This window comes from Pectinophora gossypiella, chromosome 13 (genome assembly GCF_024362695.1).
Source record: "Pectinophora gossypiella chromosome 13, ilPecGoss1.1, whole genome shotgun sequence".
In the NCBI taxonomy this organism is placed as follows: domain Eukaryota; kingdom Metazoa; phylum Arthropoda; class Insecta; order Lepidoptera; family Gelechiidae; genus Pectinophora; species Pectinophora gossypiella.
Window position 1 is genome coordinate 12,692,227 of NC_065416.1, and position 20,491 is coordinate 12,712,717.

Sequence of the window (20,491 nt, forward strand, 5' to 3'; positions counted from 1 at the left end):
GATGTCTACTGGCTTCCAACATGAGATTGGGATTATTTGAGAGTAATAGCATTTTCGTTTTTGCCATAACTTAAGATATACCTTAAAGTCGCAAGACCGAATGTCCTAACAATAATCCAAACCCTATTGTTTCGCTATTGTGTCTGAAAATCTCGGCCTTAGGAGGCAAATGGTCTTCTTCTGCTGTCGTGTCGGTTGTGAGATCAATGACATACCTCACCAACTCTGGCTCCAGGGTTACTGTTGAACCACCTAACACCTTCTTCATATTTTTCTAAGGAAATAGTAGCCTGGACTTTCGGAGAACCGAGGGATCAGCCTGCAATGCCATAACCTGACTTATGCATTTATGTCCGATTCGACGTTATGTTAGGTCTTCATGTAAATAGTGTCTGTAGATTGTCTTCTGATAATATATGGCTCTCAAGAGCGACTCTCAACTTCTTAATGGCTCATGCCCACGTCATTACCGGTAACTTTTAATTCAAAGTCCTAAGACAATCCAACATACATTACAAAGAACACAATCCTATACTTAGTCGGTTTTTTACAGCATACCCGGCAAGATAAGCTGGTGAATGGTTTCTATGTTTTGTGTTGCAGATTTGCCGTATAGCATTGACTACTTGGTCGGAGGTTTATTGTATTTCCCAGTCCAAGATAGAAGCTATAAAATAAATTTAAAATTCATAGGAAATATGTCCGTACCCAGAACGCTGAAAACCAGCACGTGTAGCTTCACCTCTTTTTCTGAAACCATTATATTACGTATCGCAACCACGGATATAGACTGATAGATTGGATGCAAGTTTTCGCTTGGTAATACTTGACTTTTGAGTGTATAAACATAATATAAGCCACAAATCATAGAGCTTTCTGTTAGACCAACGTGTTCGCCGTCTATGATGGTGCGTGATTTTTTCCTGAAAGATTTTTTTGAGTTAGTTCATCTTGTGATGAATGTACCTCTGCATACTCCTGGGGTATAGTTGTGAGGTTATGTTTGTGTTAAAAATCAGGCACTGCTAGATAAATCTATTTACTCTACATCTGTGGTCAAACCACATTTCCATAAAATCGTTCGCAAATTCACCTTCGGACCTGAAAAGATTATCGCAGCTCTCGAATCAGCGTCTACCTGTATTGTGGAGGTAAAAGGGTCGACTAAACTACATTGGGTTCCAAGGTAGCTTTTTGACCGTACTTAGAACGTGTAAACGAATCCACAGGATCCCACGCAGAAGATACGGTTCTCACCTTATGTTTGATGCTACAAAGAATTACCAAAGTTGATTCAAGCCTGAAATTAATGTCCTTACCAAACAAAGGACAGTCTCACAAAGTGATTTCGATTACATAGTCATGCAGAATCGAACCCGGACTTCCAGATTGAGAGCTCAACGCTCTAACCGAGACGATTCCGTGCTTCGGAAGGCGCGTTAAGCTGTTGATCTCGGTTATTAGCCGTAAATCATCACCAACCCGTTATGGAGCAGCGTGGTGGAGTGGTTGATTGTAGTATTATTGTAGGAAATAAATGTAGTATGTGTTACTTTTAATCATTGTTTTTCAATAGTACACTTTCTTTCCTTACTTTTATCTGTTTCACCGACGCAGAATTCTCTTTTGATTTAACTTTTCTTTTTTTGACTTTTCCTTTCGTTGTTTAAAACATGCCTTTTAAATTGGAAACAAAATATTACCTACCTTTCTTCGGTCTTCTGTTCAAATCTATATTAATCGGACAATTATTGAAAGTTTCTCAATATTTATCTTCAACATTATTATAATTTGCGATTTTTTAATGATCAATGTGACTTTTATTTTCAGTTGCCTAAGGCATTCTATTTTTAAACATCATAAGCATATTTATTTTTCATGACATTACTGTAGGTTTCTATATTTTGAATATGTTGCGTTCTGAATATATTTTTATGATGTTCTAGATTTTTCTAATTTAAAAAGTTTTCTGATGTAAATTCTATTTTCAAATCTAGTATTTGAAGTCTACAATGAGGATGTGTTTTTGATTGTGTGTTTGTCTGTCACTTACCCTTCAGATTCTACGGTGAAGATGAAATCTACAGCTAAAAATGACTACAAGGTTACGCGAATGACGTGGCAAAACCTTCTGGCAATGATTTTTATATGTTTTTACTTCTTACAATAACTTAAAATTGCTTTTTTCTTGATACTTGTTTTTCAATTGTTTACTAAAGAACATTATTTCTCTCCAAAATATTTTTGTATGTACATATTTGAAACAAAAGTTCCTTTAAAGCATTGAGGGCTTCGAATTGTCACAAAACAGTTAGCTAATCTGATTTATCTGTAAGTACATTAACATTAACCTTCATTTCATTGCCGTTGGTTAAAACAGCTTATACTCAAAATTTTATTATACTTAGGAGTAAAACAGCGTTCAACCAACAACCAACTTTATATATGCTGTTGATTGAAAGTTGTCAACATCTATGAAGATAAAAAATCATTGCCGACGAAAACAACCAACCAAATTAAAGAGACAATGGAATGGTCAGGCGTGTATAAGCGATTCATCGTACTGTCTTTACCTGACTTACACTCCTAAAGCTACTCGTGCTAGCGCTCCGAGCCTGAAAGAAGAAACAGTCGTTCCTATACACTAGCACACACAGCTGATTGGGCGACCAAGAAGATTGACATGCTTCAGCCCGTTTTATCAACGAAACGGTCTTTGAAAGAAAAATCCATGAATGATATCAAGAAAAGGATGGTACGACGTGCCGTTGTTTTTGTTCGACTTGGCGGGCGCACTGTCGTGCCCCCAGATTTTAGTCCTAATGTTTCCCAGATTTTAGACTGGATATTACGGAGAGCTTAAAAACTCTCGGCAAAAAGTAGATTCACCGTACGATTTCATAAACCAACTGCTCATACATTTATTTTTATGAAAGTATTTTTAATCTTTGCTGCTTAAAATGGTGTTTTCTAAAGCTAAGTTCCGTTTTCTTGACTTTTAATTTTCGTTTTTAATATTCTTAGGTTTTAATTTTTATTTTTCCTTTTTTTTACTTTTGTCTAGTCATATTTACTTTAAAGCCTTTTACCACTTGCTGCTAAGTAATTTGCAGTATTTTAGAAATTAAATGTAGATTAGACTCTTCTTTGATTCACTTTTATCTTGACATATTTCAGCGTATGGGAACGGCGTGATTATGACATTTTTCGTGACACATTGACGTCTGTTAGGAGAAAAAGGGTTGATATATAAAACAACCCTTTTCTTTGAAATGTATGTCATTCATAACATGAGATAATATATCATTATTACAACGTATGAACGCCAGAGAAGGGATAGGTATACAATTTTGCAAGCGCGAGAATTTTATATTTGAATTTAAAATTTTGCATTTTACATTGCCCTGTGCTTTGTTGAAGAGTTCATTACATAGTTGTACTTTGGTTATGAAATGATCAACAAAAGTAAATTACAAGACGTTGGTAGCCGTTTGATATTGAACTGCTTAGTAGCGAACTAGGGATTTAGGTATGGCTAAGATTGAGTATGTACAAGTTTCGTATCGGGGTTCCATATCTCTGGTCTACGGAGCCCCGGACTTTTGGAAGGCCTGCGTGGGGTTGAAGCCAACACGAGAGGCTCCTTATATCAATTTAAACTAAATGTGATATGACACCAACCGGCGACTATCCTTGTACGCACTATGCGAGTATTATTAGTAGCATTTGTTCTGTTCCCTACTTCGGTCAAGGAAGTATTCGGGAGGTTTCTAATTTCTTTGCCACAATAAAGCAGTTTTAGGAGTTGTGGAGCTATTTAATATCCAAAAGTGAGGAATAATTTAACTAGAATTTTATAAATTCACATTTAAGCTCTTTACTTTTTTGACATGATTAGGTAGTAGATTTTCCTTGCATGGTATTCACTACCTGACCAAACAAATAAAGACCGCATCCGCATGAAATTGGCACTAAGTTCGCATTGTGTGGACAAAGCAAAATTGACATTATTAAATGATGTACGCACAGTTATATCTTTTCCTGATCGTTGCGGATACGGCAATGACAATGATTATGGACTCCATACGCTGCTGATTTGGCCAGTGATATACAGTACGTGGACTCAGCTTATGGAATTTGATGTACAATTTGTAAGTACTGATTCTTTCTTTAGTCGAGTGTTTGCATTATTAGTTATTGCAACACTGCACGTTGTAACGAGTCTGTTGTGTTTAAACTTAGCTGCTGAAACCATTCTTTTCAGCGTTTCAAGGAGATTTTGCTGTTAAAACTTTGTGTAGTTTTCAAAGATAGAATGAGTGTAATTTTGCAACTTTGGAAGTTTTTGCCTATATTGTTGCTTTATCAAAAATATTGTACCCGAGTTTACGTAGTATCAAAAAATTACCTTAACCTTTTTTTATTTATGAAGTAGAATTTCGGGCGAATATACGCATTCGCTACTTTCATTAAGTTATAAGAACACCACAGAAAAAATATGGAGATCCATCCATCATTCAGAGGGACCCTGTCTTCGAACCTCTTTATACAGATTGGGGTCTTTTTTCTGACAGCTGTGACACATAATGGGCACTATTTATTTTCTCAGGTATGTTTCATAAGTAGGTACCTTGTCTTGGCATAACAAATATTTTTATCTTTTACCTTTTTAAAGTGTTATCTTTTCTATTTTATTCTAATCAATGCTTCTGTAGTATTATGGCTCGGATTAGGTGGCACTGAATACCTGACCTGCGGAGTTTACACTTTTTATGATTTTTTTGTAGTGAACTCGTCTGAATGGTTTCATGTGTTTGAAACAGTTTACTTTAAACTAAGAATGAGTGGTAATTTGGCCATGCAATGTTGTAAATGATACTTTCAATGTCGGAAAGTACCAAATTACCTCTTCATTCTTCATTCAGAGTAAACTGACCGAATCTCGTAAAACTATTACGTGGGCGACTTGCCACCTAACCCATGGCTCACAGACACTTCAACCATCAATCCCGATAGATTGATTAAATAGATACGCAGTTTTCGACTCGGGTTTTCTCGCTGTTTTTCTAGCAACCTGCGTTGGCCAGTTGAGTATTCTGCGTACCTCTTTCAATGAGGGAAGGCCAGTGCCCAACGGTGGAACAGACCGCTCTAACAAGTGTCAAGGTATTCAGAGCAGAGTGTAATGTAACCACATTTGTAGAAGGGATACATCAGTACATAATATTTGGAATAGAAAATAATACATTTTATTCCAAGCAACCCACAGAATTCTATAGAATTCAAACAATAGGTACTGTACCATCCTCGACAACATAAAGGTACCTTTCGCATATGGTCTCAATTTGAATAGCGATTCTCGTCACGATTTTTCTGAACAACCCATATTATGATATTACATAAGAGGAAGTTTGAGAACCTCATCAAATCATGCAAATGTGATATGGATTCTTGTACGGGTAATTTTGAACTTTATGTGTAGGGGCACAGGTGTGTGAGAGGAAAACTTTTTGTGTAATTTTGGTAGGGTTATAAATAGGATTTTTAATAGTGTTTAGTTTAAGAACTTGTAAAATTTTTTTTTTTCTTGGACAATTGTTTTGTGGATAATTCAAGACACTAGATAAACCAATGTTACCAGTTCTAATGCCTAAATGCCGCCTCGATTGAAAAGTTAAGGCTTGATAATTTCGTGTTTATTTCAATTTTAATGTAATTATTTGTTGATTGAAGTAATTCAGCATCCCAGTAGAGCTTGTGGAATATATATAAGTTGTTAATGCTCATGCTATTTATTAATTATTAGTATTTTTAAGCCAATGTAGCTACCTAAGCAAGTTTTATGATATATTTTTAATATGTTTGTTTTTAGTTATTAATTTAACAGTGTATTTACCTTTCCTTTACTAATACAACCCCTAGTAACCTTTTAAATGTTTACACTGCCTTCTGTATTCAAACGAATCGGCCTTTGTATGTAGCAGTTGGTTTAAAAATTCATTTATTCTAGGAAGAGGCTAGGTTGAGACCGTTTTGTCGACAAGCCCTGTGCAAACGTGCCATAGTCAGGAAGAAAGAAAGATAGTCGTGCATCATATCTAATCTTATTGGTCGGGTACACACAGAACAGTTAGTCAAATCTGATGTCACTGGCATTGTTTGGAAACTGGGTATTTTTCATAGCATAAAAACTACAAAAATGGAACAATATTTTTGGAATATTTTTTTGGGAAATAATACCAATTTCCCAGATTCCGACTTTGCAAGTGACATTTGTAAAGAAAAGTGGAGCTAAAGTTTTATTTCAGCTTTTTAATTAATTGCAAAATATCCCCTTCTTCAAATCTTCAAATTGGCACTAAAAAACTGTTTCCACTAGAAAAACAAAATGAAAGTGTTATTGAAATAAAATTTTAGCTCCAAAACACAGAATATTGTCCAATAATGCAAGCTGGTTTTCGTGTAAGTAGATAGAATTTGAAAACAGTGAGAAGACCCCAGACAATTGCTGAAGACAAGCAAGAGAGAACATTGCAACCACATAGAGTACTCTTTACATAAACATTTCCTCAATATTTTGCTCTTCCTGAGCTTATTTTACTTAAAATAATATTATTATATTTTCAAAGTGAAGTTCATTTGATTGCCAAATTAAAATTTAAACTTGTCCAATTTGAACATATCAACCACGTATTTTCATCATCATCATCAATTTAAGAGCCACGCTCTTGTCGGTGTAGCATTTTCCGAATACTCTCCATGCTACTTTTTAGGGAAAAATAGGGCAGTGGTTTCCCTCTTGCCTTCCGCCCCGCAGTACTCTGTCTGACGCGAGTGGGATGGCGCCCAGAGTAGTATTTTCATCGTAATAGATAATTGCATTAAATAATTAATCAAACAATTATTGATCTAACTGTGTAACAAATCATTTAAATCAAACTTCTTATGACCGGTATATAATTAACTAAGTTATCACTTTACTAGTAAATCATTACAATTACAAATTGTACCAAAATCTAATTTACAAAAAGAACTTCACTCGGATACGAGTATAACTTGTATTATCGAAACAAAATCAATTATCACAATACATGTAATTATGAATACACATAAAGAGTACTTATAGAACATTTAAAGCATTTGCCAAGACAGTCAGCACATCAAGTATTTACAACATTTATGTACTGTAATGGTGCGTTCTCATTGCGAGCATTCGTAGGTTCATAACGAACATTCGACTATAAACATTCAAAAGTGCTTTAATCTGAACAGTTCTTAGCTTTGACCCAAGTATAGAATCAACTAATCGAGAAAATAACATTAGCACGGGTTATAAAAACGTATTGTTCGCATGTTCCTCGAGCGAACACTTTTTGAATATCGAACGTTCATCGTTTCTATGCAGTTTGAATAAAGAATTCTAAATTTAAATAGAAATATGAGCCTTGCTATTGATTGTTTACAAGTATGCAAAAGCTTGTGGTTGAGTGTTTGCTTTTGAATATTCGCGTTCAAATGTTCGTTAACGGTTATTCGCTGACGAATGCTCTCGGTGAGTACGCTCCTTTAGACAGACAGGTAATCTGCAAGGGCTGATGTCAGTGTGCAAATGTGGTTAAAAGTTTTGTTAGGTAGCGTCGTTGTGATTGTAATACAACTCCATAGGACTCTGTAAGAAATGTTTTATACAGTAGGTACATGGTAAGTTTATTGGATATAGAGGTATTTGTTAACTTGAGACTGGTTGCAACCTAATATATATATACTGTCTACGCTGTAGTTAATAATAAAAATAAGTTATTTTTAATTTGAGAACGACTGAAGGATAATTTTCCTTAATAATTTCCTACGTAAACAAATCAAGCAAATATGTTTTTTGAAATTAACATTTCCGTTTTGTTTATTTAATTAGTTGCTGGTTTAGTAAACTTTTTATACTTACCTTTGTTGTTAAGCTTGCTGTAATCACCTGTATAATAAATAAAGTAACACCCTAATAGGACACTTTATACTTCTTATAGTTCCAACATTTAGTAAACTTAGATTAAAGAAAAATAATTCAATTTTAAATAAAAGTATATATCGTATTGTTAGGTATAGAATTTCCAAAAAAAAACATCAATCAATTCACCAAACTTTTATTTCTTTTTCATTTATTTGTTTTTGTATTTTTGTATATTTAACAAGTAATAAATAAATATTTAAAATAAAAAAGAAACAAAATTACACGATAAAAAAATACGTTTTTTATAAAATAGAAACAATAGTTCCGGTATCAAGAGAAAAAAGATATTGCAATAAAACAAATCTATTTGTATTCGATTCCAAACGGTTAAAAACCCCAATTTTGGAAGGATACTTTTATTATATTCCATCCATTCCATCCCTTCTTTTATGCCTAAACACCATATTGTATTTTATGTTTTATGACTGTCTCGGAAAACGTAATGCAATTTCAACTGTCTAAAAAGTATCTTTACTCATATATATATTTCTAAGCTATTATTAAAATGCAAAATTTTTCCTTAAAAATTTGGAAAATTTTCCTTTCATAATTCGAGTATAATATTATATTTTATACATTCATTAAAAATGAAATGCAATATTATTATTTTTTCAGACGGTAAAAGAAAATGTCACAAGAGTTTAAAAATGATACATTATTTTCGTATATGAAATAAAAAATTAGAATAATTTTCATATTATAAATGTTATTTTATTAGTCGTCAGGGCTTTTTTGGTGCCTTCTCGGGGCCTCGTGAGGGCCTTTATCGGAGCCTCAAATAGCAAGTGGGTTTTGTTTGTCTCAACATTATTGTTTTTGCCTAGTCAAGGACTTGTATTCTCTACCGGTACAAAAATAAGGCTTACTTTACATCGAACTTTATCATAGCTTGGACTCGGCTCAGTGTAACAAATCATCCTCCACCTAACAATAACAATATCCACACGATACTATTGTAGAGCCGCGCCGTTTTAATACTGAACAATATATTTCAGGGCGGTTAAAAAGGCTATTGACCTAAAAAAACAATATTGCAATTAAACATTTGCGCATATAAAAGTAAGTGCGCTATGCAAACAAATGTCGACTAGCAATATTGCTTTTTTAGATTTATTGCTTCGATGTGGGCTTTTCAAACCCGCTGTTCATGAAAATAGGAGGTCCATACAAATCACACGCGAGGCGTTCTACCGGCTCGTTCTTAAACCCCTTGGTGCGTGAAGCGTGATGTTCAATGGGATGAAAATTTGAAACGCAGAGAAATCTCTAAAGTATCTATTGAATTTTGTGTCGCACGGTAACTGCGCCGCGCGCGGTACGATATATCGAGAGGTTCTACCAATAACCGACGTTTATCTGCGTAGATAACGTTCGCTGCGTCTATTGGAAGTCGGCACAGGTACTGTGCCGCGGGGGCTGGAGTGATATTTAATATTTTAGCAATATGGTGGATGTGCGGTGGCACCAGGTGGCATTATATTATTATAAACCAACTGACATATGTTCCGCATTCTGTAAGGTAGTTATGCGTTGCTTGTGAATTTTGTACGAAGAATAATGTATACTTCACATTCGAGTCAACTTGATATATCGCGACGTGGCAATGCGTATATACAAGTGTTAGTGACATCGTAACGAATACTGAGGGGGATGATTCAGACCATGATTCTGAGTTGGAAGGAAGTGGAATTTCCTGTCAGAAAATTCTCAAAAATGTAAGTGATTTTTTTTATCATTTTCAGCAGCGGAAAATTCCACTTGATATCAACTCAGAATCATGGTCTGTATCACCGCTTAAAGTTTTTGTTACGATGTCACTAACACTCTGTATTAGTATAATCTTTTAACGTGATATATTGTATATTAGTCTTAAACGGCATTCACTAAGTGCTTGGAGTGATTTTCACAGAGACAGAGCTCTAAGTACGAAAAGGAAAATGCGAGGCGCCCCGCAAAGAAGCGGGAAGGGGGTTTCCAGTGAGATGTCAAGTCAACTCGAACGGATACTATTATTTTAATACCTATCTTTATCATTGATGCTTCGTGTTTGTCTTGTCATGTAAGTCAGCTAGAAGAAAATATATTGTTAGAGATAAGGTTTCTTGTACTATCTGTTCTCTTTTTAAAATAGAAAGAAAAAAAACTGATCAAATAAAGAGCAAATATTCGTATTTTGAAATTAACAATAATTGCAAGTAGTGAGTGGATTTATTTAGTCTCTGCCTACCACTTTTAGAAATAGTTTTTTTTTTTTGACGTGACTTATTGTAGATTTGCCGCAGATGGCATTAACTACTTAGCCGGACAAATGGGGAGCGCTGAAGGCTCTTTTAGAAATAGACTTTATCTTACATATGTATGCAGTATAATATTGTTTTACCCGACTTCGGCAAAGCCAGAAAGGGTTCTTTCTAGTTTTAGCAGTATATATATATACTGATATACAGTCATGAGCAATATCATGTACCCACTTTAGAACCCTGTCGCACTATCATATTTGACAATTAAATGAAACTTACGGTTTAATTTGTCAAAAAAGTTAATGTGACATGGTTTCAAAGTGTATACATACGTATTAGTACTTGTGACCGTACTATCCTCCGTAGGTACTAAATTACCTGTCCGATTTTAATGAATGTTATAATTCAAATAATTCGTAATAATGGCCCAAATTAAATACGAACTCTTCAGTGACAACTTTACGTTTACGTATCTAGTCACGGCGATTTCGTTACGTTGTCAATAAGTACAAATACTTTTTTTAGATTTGTTTATTTTCGGTTCAAAGCACATTTAGCATATTCAGTTCTTATTTTTACTTAAGCAGTCTTTCACGCGTCTCCCTCTACGGAATTACAGGCGGAAATATCCAAAGATATCAAATTACGAACAGGCTGACAACTTTGATTTGAAGAGGGAGTCGCCATCAGTCATCCCCTGAGGATCAGACGTCGAGTTGTTGACGGCTCCAATCTTGTATATCTATGGGGGATAGACAGAGACTTCGTATAATTGGATTATATATCTTTTGTTTTTGTTTCTTGACCTTGCCAAGTTGGATGTTGTGTAAGTAAATTGAGTCTTGGTTGTAGTTAAGTTGTTTGTTCATAGGTCTTATTTCATTAAAGTTATTTTTATTCGAGTTTGAAACGACTGTTTTCCTATGCTAGCAAATCTAATAACAGAAAATGGAGGTAACTTTACTGTTACCCTGTTACCAATTTTGTTACCCATTTAGGTGTTTTAGTGTAGTAATAGAGATAGTTGTATTAATCACATCACTAATTTGTAAGCCACGCTCTTGTCGGTGTAGCATTCTCCATTCTTGTATATCAAAAGCGAATTCCTTCGCTTCCTTATAAGACATGACGTTCGCCTTTTCTCAGTTGAGTTGTAATTAAACGAAGATAATATAACATCAATTCTAATTTGACAAAAAAATATTGCAAACATTTCAATTAAATACTGAATTTAATAAAATATCTTAATACCTTAACGTGACGCCAGAACCGCCTATGTAGTATCACAAATCTTAATAAAATATATGCAGAAAGATTGTACGCATTTTATACTGAAATATGTTAAGATTATGAAGATTTTTACTTAAAAGCTTTGGGCGCTAAATGCTATGTCTCATACATCGGCTATCTAAACTAGCCACTTCAACTTCATTGATAACACATGGCTTTCAGGATTTGTGCTCGGTTAATGGCAAAAATCTCGACCCATAACATGCGACTAAACAAAGCTGGCGAGAATTGGATGTGTATACTACGTATACACCTCTGCCTGGGGTAGGTTTGGGGATACAGGCGTAATGTTTTGTTACCTTCATAACATAACAAATACTTTAGCACACACAGAAAATACAAACACTAACACAAAAAAAAAAACAAAAAAATAACTTACAGGAAAAAAGTTCAACATACGAAATGGCTTATGAACAAATGTTACAAATTATAATTTGAAGGAATATTTTGAACATAAAAATAATTAAATTTTGCAATAACTATAATTTTAAATAATCTGTTTTTCAATGTACTATTTCTTCATTTATTTTTTTAATATTTGCGCCTGCATGCCAGCCGAACACATCAAAACATTGTTATTTAAATTATTTTACCACCTTTTTGTATTTTATGTGCCCTCGCAAATAAACTGATTTGATACGATTTTTACAAAACAAAAGAGAAACAGAAGACCAATTTCTAATAAACAAAAAAGTGATGCTAAATTACATAAAACTTTTTTCTACATTCTTATACCACGGTTTATGTGAGTCCTACCAACTCTCCACGAAAAGCCAGTCTATACCTAATATTGGAGTAAGCCCGGAGATTGGTTTCACCGTCGGATGTGTCACGGACTACCCACAAATCATGTAAGCCACATAATCCCATATCTCGGCCATAACCGAGTACATACATACACCTATCTACCTATGTAAAATAGTAACATACTGAAACTATAATACAAGGTGTTAGTGACATCGTAACGAATACTGAGGGGGATGATTCAGACCATGATTCTGAGTTAATATCAAGTGGAATTTTCCGTCACAAAATTCTTGTTTTTTTTAGTTTTTTTTTTAATTAACTTCAATTCTCTACTTTTACGATTGAAAATTCCACTTGATATTAACTCAGAATAATGAGCTAAATCAGCCCCCTCAGTATTCGTTACGATATCACTTACACCCCTTACTAGTACATACAGGTAGCCATACAAGTAGGTATGGGTGTTAGTGACACCGTATCGAATACTGAGGGGGATGATTCAGACCATGATTCTGAGTTGATATTAAGTGGAATTTCCTGTCGGAAAATTTATGATTTTCTTATGTTTTTTAAATTATTTTCCTTTACATACGTTTGCGACGGAAAATTCCACTTGATATCAACTCAGAATCATGGCCTGAATCATCCCTCAAAGTTTTCTTTACGATGTCACTAACACCCTATATATGTATATTATCAGTCATCACGAAATCTCAGAAACTACAAATACTAGGAATCTCAAATTTTGCATGGGGGTTTCTTTTAGAAAGTAGGTGCTTACTTCTTCTTCTATCGTGTGGGTTGTGAGGTGGATTACCAACCCCATCAACCCTGGTGTCATGGTTACTATTTAGCCGCCAAATGCCCCTGACATGTCTCATATACGACTACTAACTTACATCAGCAAGGAGTAAGTAAGTAAAGAATTTTACGTAACAATAAGTCCGACATTTTATCACGTTTTATACGACGTCACAGTGTACTTTTTCATACAAATTCCGAAATGCGAAATTTCTATTTCGCATTTTGACATTTACTAAAAGGTAACTGATTTGACTAGTTGGAAACTAGCCTATTCCCGCGGACACAGCCTCCGTGGTCTAGTGGTTAGAGCATTAGGCTCACGACTGGAGGTCCGGGTTCGATTCCCGATGGGGACATTGTCGAAATCACTTTGTGAGACTGTCCTTTGTTTGGTAAGGACTTTTCAGGCTTGAATCACCTGATTGTCCGAAAAAGTAAGATGATTCCGTGCTTCGGAGGGCACGTTAAGCTGTTGGTCCCGGCTATTAGCCGTAAAAACACCTCCACCAACCCGCAGTGGAGCAGCGTGGTGGAGTATGCTCCATATCCCCTCCGGTTGATTGAGGGGAGGCCTGTGCCCAGCAGTGGGACGTATATAGGCAGTTAATAGTCTGAAAAACAAAAAGATTCCGTGCCTCGATTATTCCATGTTGCGGAGCACAAGTTAAGCACTCAGTTTTGGCTACTAATTACTTAAATAAGTATGTAGTAGTTACTTGAACTATGTGAGGGGCCTTTGGGGGTTTTAGTAACCCTCATACCAGGGTTGAAGGATATCTACGAAATACTAATGACAACAAGAAACTATACGACAATTTAAAAAAATCTCTTTCTAATCCTGAATAGTAAAATCCAGTCTCTAAAGTAGAAATAATTATTGTAATAAGTGTAAAGTGGTGGTAATATACCTCAATTACAGCTATTGTAACAGCCATGAATATTCATGTTAGATTAAACCGTCTTTACCGAATTACAAAGTGGTCTAAGAGACAGGCTTTTGGTGGTATTACTTTATTCAAATGTAAACTGTAACATCCTTGTGGTCTAATAGTTAGAGCGTTATGTACACGATCTGGAGGTCGAGTTCGATTCCCGATGGGGACTTTTGGACACGTTGTGAGACAGTCCGAGACGATTTAAGTCAGGCTTTCTCTGGACAGGGCTATGAGTGATTACAGGAACGATTATAGTTTTATTGTATTTTAATTTAACATTCAATTTGTAAAGAAAACAGAAAATACCTTAACTAAACATTGTAGCAGGGATCCCTGCTTAGTCAAACAGGCCCCCCCTCGCCTCAGCATGTCAGAGACAAGCGCCATCTAGCGAAAACGGGATGTAACCTTTTTATCATAAAACAAAAGAAAAACAATAGAAACAAAATGGAGTAACAAGAACGACGCCATTTTATTTTCCCGCTCCTTTTATTTTATACAACCAAATATATCCATATTATTTCATGATAGTTATTAATTATTCATGGATGACAATAGAAAGGTATCTTATTCTATGCAAATGCAGCATTTGAATGATAATACCGCTTACTGCATATAACTTGAGCCACAAAATGACATAATATGAATAGATTTGTGACCAGCTGGACATCTAAATTCCTATAAATTCGAGCTTTCCATTGCAAAATGGAATGGTCGAAATTGTTACTACTTTTACTATTAATTTTGTCTAACGTAACATTGTTTAGTGTTTATGTGTGTGTTCATTGAAAGGAAGATAAAAGGAAAGAAACGATGCCTACCGGCAGATCACAACGGTCTTATCTTTGTAACATCTACCCACTGTACCTGTGTGTCACAATAAATGAGTTGTGGAATTCTCTACCTGAGGGCTCCTTCTCTGGACTCTTTCAGGGCAAGAGTGAACACGCTTTTCCTGCAGGCATAACTTGGAAGTGTTTTTCTTATTCTCCTTATATGTATTATATTGTATAGGCTATTTGTATATATGTGTGTGTATGTATATATGTGTGTATATATATGTGTGTGTATATATATTTTTTTAGTTATGTTGGTATCATTATATGTCTATTGCACCAGCCCGTGCTCCAATACATAAACTTCTTTCATCCTAAGGTTGCCTGGCAGAAATTGCTGTATAGCAATAAGGCCGCCTACTGTGCGTATGTTTTTATTCGTATGTTTATATGTCCTTTGTATATGTCGTTGTGCAATAAAGTATTATTGGTGGATTGATGGTTTGATTTGAAGAGAAAGACCTAGAAGAGTTTAGCGTATCTTGGCCTCTATAGCCATAAACACGCCGAGTGACCGGCCATCCTAACATCAGGACCACCGGTCACCTTTATATGTTATTATTATATTTCTAAAATACGTTGGAAGTAAATGTCTGTTGGCACTAGGCGACACTAAGCGGGTAGAAGTTATTGAGCACCATTTAAACTTAAAATACGCCGAGAGAATACGAGTGACCGAATGCGAGGCGAATATCGTGTCTTATAAGGAAGTCAAAGAATTAGCCTTTGACAGACAAGAACGGAGAATGCTACACGGACAAGAGCGTGGCTCTTAAATTAATGATGATTGAACAGTGTTTATAGAACTATTCAATGTACACAATGTGGAACGTGTAAGTTAGATAGTTGATGAATTATTTAATATAACTAAACGAGCAGCACGCTATCATGGCCGTTTTGACGTTTATCCCGCTTATCAAGTTTCGTATTAATTATTAACTGCCTTAAAGGACGAAATAGCTGTACTTTATTGTCAAAAACCACGTGCAGACATTCTTAAAATTTATTATTTATCTATTTACACTAACATTTGCAACATTACAGATATATATCCATTGCGTTTGGCATTAATATATTCAAATAATAATTACCTATTGTATGTCAGAATATGACTGAATGTGCTGAACCATAATATTTACTTCCTTCACTATGTATGACCACATTTACTACAATAAACATTTCATTTCATTTCACGTAATAAGAACAACTTACATAAGAGAGTGCCAAAAAATAGGCAGTAAACATTAAGGCAAATTGTAATTGAGTGTATGGACTGGTCAACAATGGTGGTAGTGTCCTTTAGGGCCTCACCCAGCATAAGCCGCGGCGCGAGCCACGACGCTGTTATTCTGTGGACCCTACCCGGAAATCGTGTCACCCACATAAAATATACAACATCGACTATGAATACATCGTATACAGGGTGTTAGTGACATCGTAACGAAAACTTTGAGGGATGATTCAGGCCATGATTCTGAGTTAATATCAAGTGGAATTTTCCGTCGCAAAAGTATGGAACGGAAAATAATTTAAAAAATCACAAAAATTTTCATGAATTTTCCGACATAAAATTCCACTTAATATCAACTCAGAAACATGGTCTGAATCATCCCCCTCAGTATTCGTTACGGTGTCACTAACACCCATACCTACTTGTATAGCTACCTGTGTGTACTTGTATGGGGTGTAAGTGATATCGTAACGAATGCTGAGTGGGATGGTTCAGCTCATTATTCTGAGTTAATATCAAGTGGAATTTTCCATCGCAAAAGTATAGAATTGAAAATAATTTTAAAAAACTAAAAAAAATCATGAATTTTGCGACGGAAAATTCCACTTGATATTAACTCAGAATCATGGTCTGAATCATCCCCCTCAGTATTCGTTATGATGTCACTAACACCCTGCATGTACTTAAACTGACTGCTGAATTCTGAAGTCGAATAAGGTTATTTAATAGCTCAGGCGTCATTAAAAGTGAACTCGTTAAAGTTTATAATGATTTCCTGGCGCTATCGAGAACAACCGAGGCAAGGTGAGGAAGTGTGGCTCACACCGAAACGTATCAAAACTAAGTATTTTTATGTCGTAATTTTGACTATAGGGATGAAATTAATAGCCTCCATACTCCTTGGCCTCGTCAGTGCCTTTGGGCAAGTCTGCGGCCAAGAGCAAACCCATCAAAGGTAAAAAAAATGGTCTAGTAGTTAGAGCATCGGGCTCGCGAGCTGGAGGTCCGGGTTGGATTCCGATGGGTGTACTGTCAAAAATCACTAAGTGAGACTGTCCCTTGTTTGGCAAGGATATTGCAGGCTGAATCACCTGATTGCCTGGAAAAGTAAAATGATTTCGTGCTTTAGAAGGTACGTTAAACCAGATTACTAGTCCAAAAGGCCCCCATGAACCCGCACTGAAGTAGCGTGGTGGAGTATTCTCCATACTCCCTCCGGTTAATCGAGCGAAGACCAGCCAGCAATGAGACGTATAAAGGCTACATATTATTATCAATTTTATAGCTCTTGGGATAATTGCAGATGGACTGCATTTAAGTTCCAACCCAGCTGCAAATTCCAGCTGCGTCGCAGTTTTTGTGTCGATGGCATAACTGGATTGCAAAGTGCAATAAATCCACTAGCTTTTACTGTTGGATTGCAGTTACTATTCAGGTATACAAACCGCACAACCGCTGCAATTTTGCAGCTGGCTTGCAGTTTGAACTGCAGCTTTAACGAACTTATCTGTAAATAGAACGAAACAGGAAAACCAATACAACAAAGAAACAGATAGTACAAAACCGTACCACAGATCATGTAATAAGAATAAGAATAAAATAAATTTATTGCCAGTAACAATTTATATTTTCTATATGAACTAGGTAATTATGAATATTGCGAATACGGGCGAAAGGAAATGGCTTAGCTTGTGCTGTGATGGAGCCATGCTATGGCGCCATCCAGCGCTGATTTTCAGTCATTTCCTCTTCCTGGGTTATTGTGCGGAAGTAATTGTCAACGAGGGCACATTAAATAGAATTATACAGTAATAATAATAATAATAAAGTTTATTTAGGTAAAACCTACGACACACATATACATTTACAACATTAAAATATACACACATTAATATTTAGTTGGAAAACATAAAGGTATATGGGTGCCGCAGCTCACCAAAAATGCCAGGGTCCAGTGAAAATTTACCCAGAGGGCAACACTGATTTTCAACCCACGCCGATCGGTGAAACGCATGTAATACTAACGACTGTACATAATATTAAAATTAAGTGTCACTACAAAGTTATGTCTTCTAGCTAACTTTTATATAAGTAAGTAAAAAAGTGTCAAGTAAGCATTATAGGTGTCTATACTATAAATAAGAAAGTGTATGTGTGTTTGTCTGTCCCGTCTTTCACGGCAAAACGGAGCGACGAATTACCGTGATTTTTTAAGTGAAGATAGTTGAAGGGGTGAAGAGTGACATAGACTATTGTTTGTCTCTTTCTAACTCCCCACTTTCCTATAATGGGGGGTGGAAGTTTGTATGGAGCAATCCGCAATTGTCGAGGTAGAAAGCAAAAAAATGATATGCTGATTATTTGTGACTCACAAAAAAAATAAACATATTTTTTTTTGGATATCAGCCCTCAAGTACTCAAAGAGAGGTTGACATTTTTTATGGGCCTTTTCGCAGTTTTCAAGGTAGGAAGCTAGAATTAATATACTAATATTAGAAAAGAGGAACCCCGAATTTAACGCGAGCGAAGCCGCAAGCAAAAGCTAGTATACATATAAACCTATTTATAGAAAGACTATTTCCGTGACTTGATAATATAATGAATATATGTTGTAATTAATGAGTTAATAATGATAGTAATTGCTAATGACTTAGAGCGACCAAGGAGATATTAAAAACGAGGCTGAAACTTACTTATCTCTTAATATTCGCAAAATTCGCAAGTGTAAAGAACTTTTCGATAAATTTTTCGTTCGAAACATAAACCTCGTATAACAAATCTTGTGACAAGCGAGGACGTGTAACGACACTGTACAACCGATATTGCACTTTATTGGAACAGTCATAATATCTTAATTTGAGGGAACGAACTTGTACTATCTACATAGCTTAATATATACGTATATATAACACCGTTCGGACACTTTTAAAAAAAACTCCTTATTGAATGTGAGTCTATTTGTTTACAGGATGTCAGTGGTTCGAAAATGGAATGAGGGATTTTCCAGGCTACATTCCCTAAAATAAATATAGATGGCGCTGTATAGAGATGCCTTCGTTTAACCTTCTAGTTTCATGGATAACAGACATGTGCATCTTAATGTTTCGGGATATAAATTATGACCCTTGTTATTATCAGTACACCCAGGCACAAAAGGGGGGTTAAAATGGCCACATCGATGAAATTCATCTAAGAAAGCAATATTGCAATTTGACATTTGCGCATATAAAAGTAAGTGCGCAATGCAAACAAATGTCAAAAGCAATATTGCTTTTCTAGATGAATTGCTTTGATGTGGCCTTTTTAACCCACTGATCTTCCACCCATTATTATTCTGATCAAAATAAAGAGAATCAATAATTAAAACACATAATAACGGGTTCTTACCGCGTTTAAAGTAAATTGACCATAAATATTTAGATTAGATTTCTTTTAAATCTATTGTTTTTCTTTTGTGTTAATTTCTAATTCAATAAATTATGTGAGCGAGATTATAATCTATAAACGCGGTCGATACGGACTCGTGCGACACTAAGACTAAGACGCCGCGGGGACTGTGCGGGTGTGCGGGGCGACCCCGCCTCCGCGGCTCACCTCATGCCCCGATTGCCATGTCGACCTGTCGTCAACAGTAGGGATATGAGACTCCCCGTTATAATGTGTTTTAATTATGATAATAACCGTGTAAACTTAAAATAATGTCATAAGAGAAGCAATATTGGTAGCAACATAATTCAATACCATATCTGACCCAATAATAACAAGCAACAATTATTTTTTTCTACTCCTCTGGCATTTAAATAACCAAAAAGTCTTATATAAGTACATACATAATTAAACTCTTTGAAAAAGTGTACGCTCTATGGCCTATAAAAGCATTGTTTACAAAGTGTAACTGTACTATAATGTCGCCAAAAAAGCATTGTTGTTGTTTTTTTTTTGACATGGAAACTGGCACCTTTACTTTGTTTGGTGCCATAGATATACTATAAAAAAAAGTATACATTTGCCGCCATTTTCCCGCGCGTTGGAAAATAAATTGGAAAATTTTTGTGTTTCGTTTAAAATTACGTCGTCGTAGAAAAAGTATTGTATGCAACGTTGTATAACTAGGTCAAAAAATGCTCGTGGCGTCTCTTATTGCGATGTTCGCCAGGGCTCACATCGCAACTCACGCCACTCGCATTTTTTGACCCTTCTTATACAACTGTTGCATAAAATACTATTATATATGCCTCTGCCATTATACATTATATTTTTGAATAATTATGTACCCGAGGAAAGAGAAAATATGTAATTATCACATTGAATATGAAAAACGCCGTCTATGTTGTTTGTGGGGTACGTAGTCTGGAAAGTCTCTCATTAAGGAGTTCTGTCTTTCGAAATCAAGTAACGGTCTC

General features: G+C 35.5%; 1 protein-coding gene across 5 annotated transcripts in view; it reads right to left on the reverse strand.

Annotated features, from left to right (window-relative positions):
• LOC126372180 (calmodulin-A-like) overlaps window positions 1-20,491 on the reverse strand; it is a 294,155-nt gene that overhangs the window by 83,469 nt on the left and 190,195 nt on the right. For 2 of the 5 annotated variants that reach the window (XM_050017838.1, XM_050017836.1), the window contains exon 2: window positions 2,574-2,615. The exons of the other annotated variants lie outside the window; for them this stretch is intronic. In XM_050017838.1, coding sequence (XP_049873795.1) covers window positions 2,574-2,615 — 42 coding nt within the window. The remainder of the gene's footprint in view (window positions 1-2,573; window positions 2,616-20,491) is intronic. 5 annotated transcript variants of the gene reach the window in all.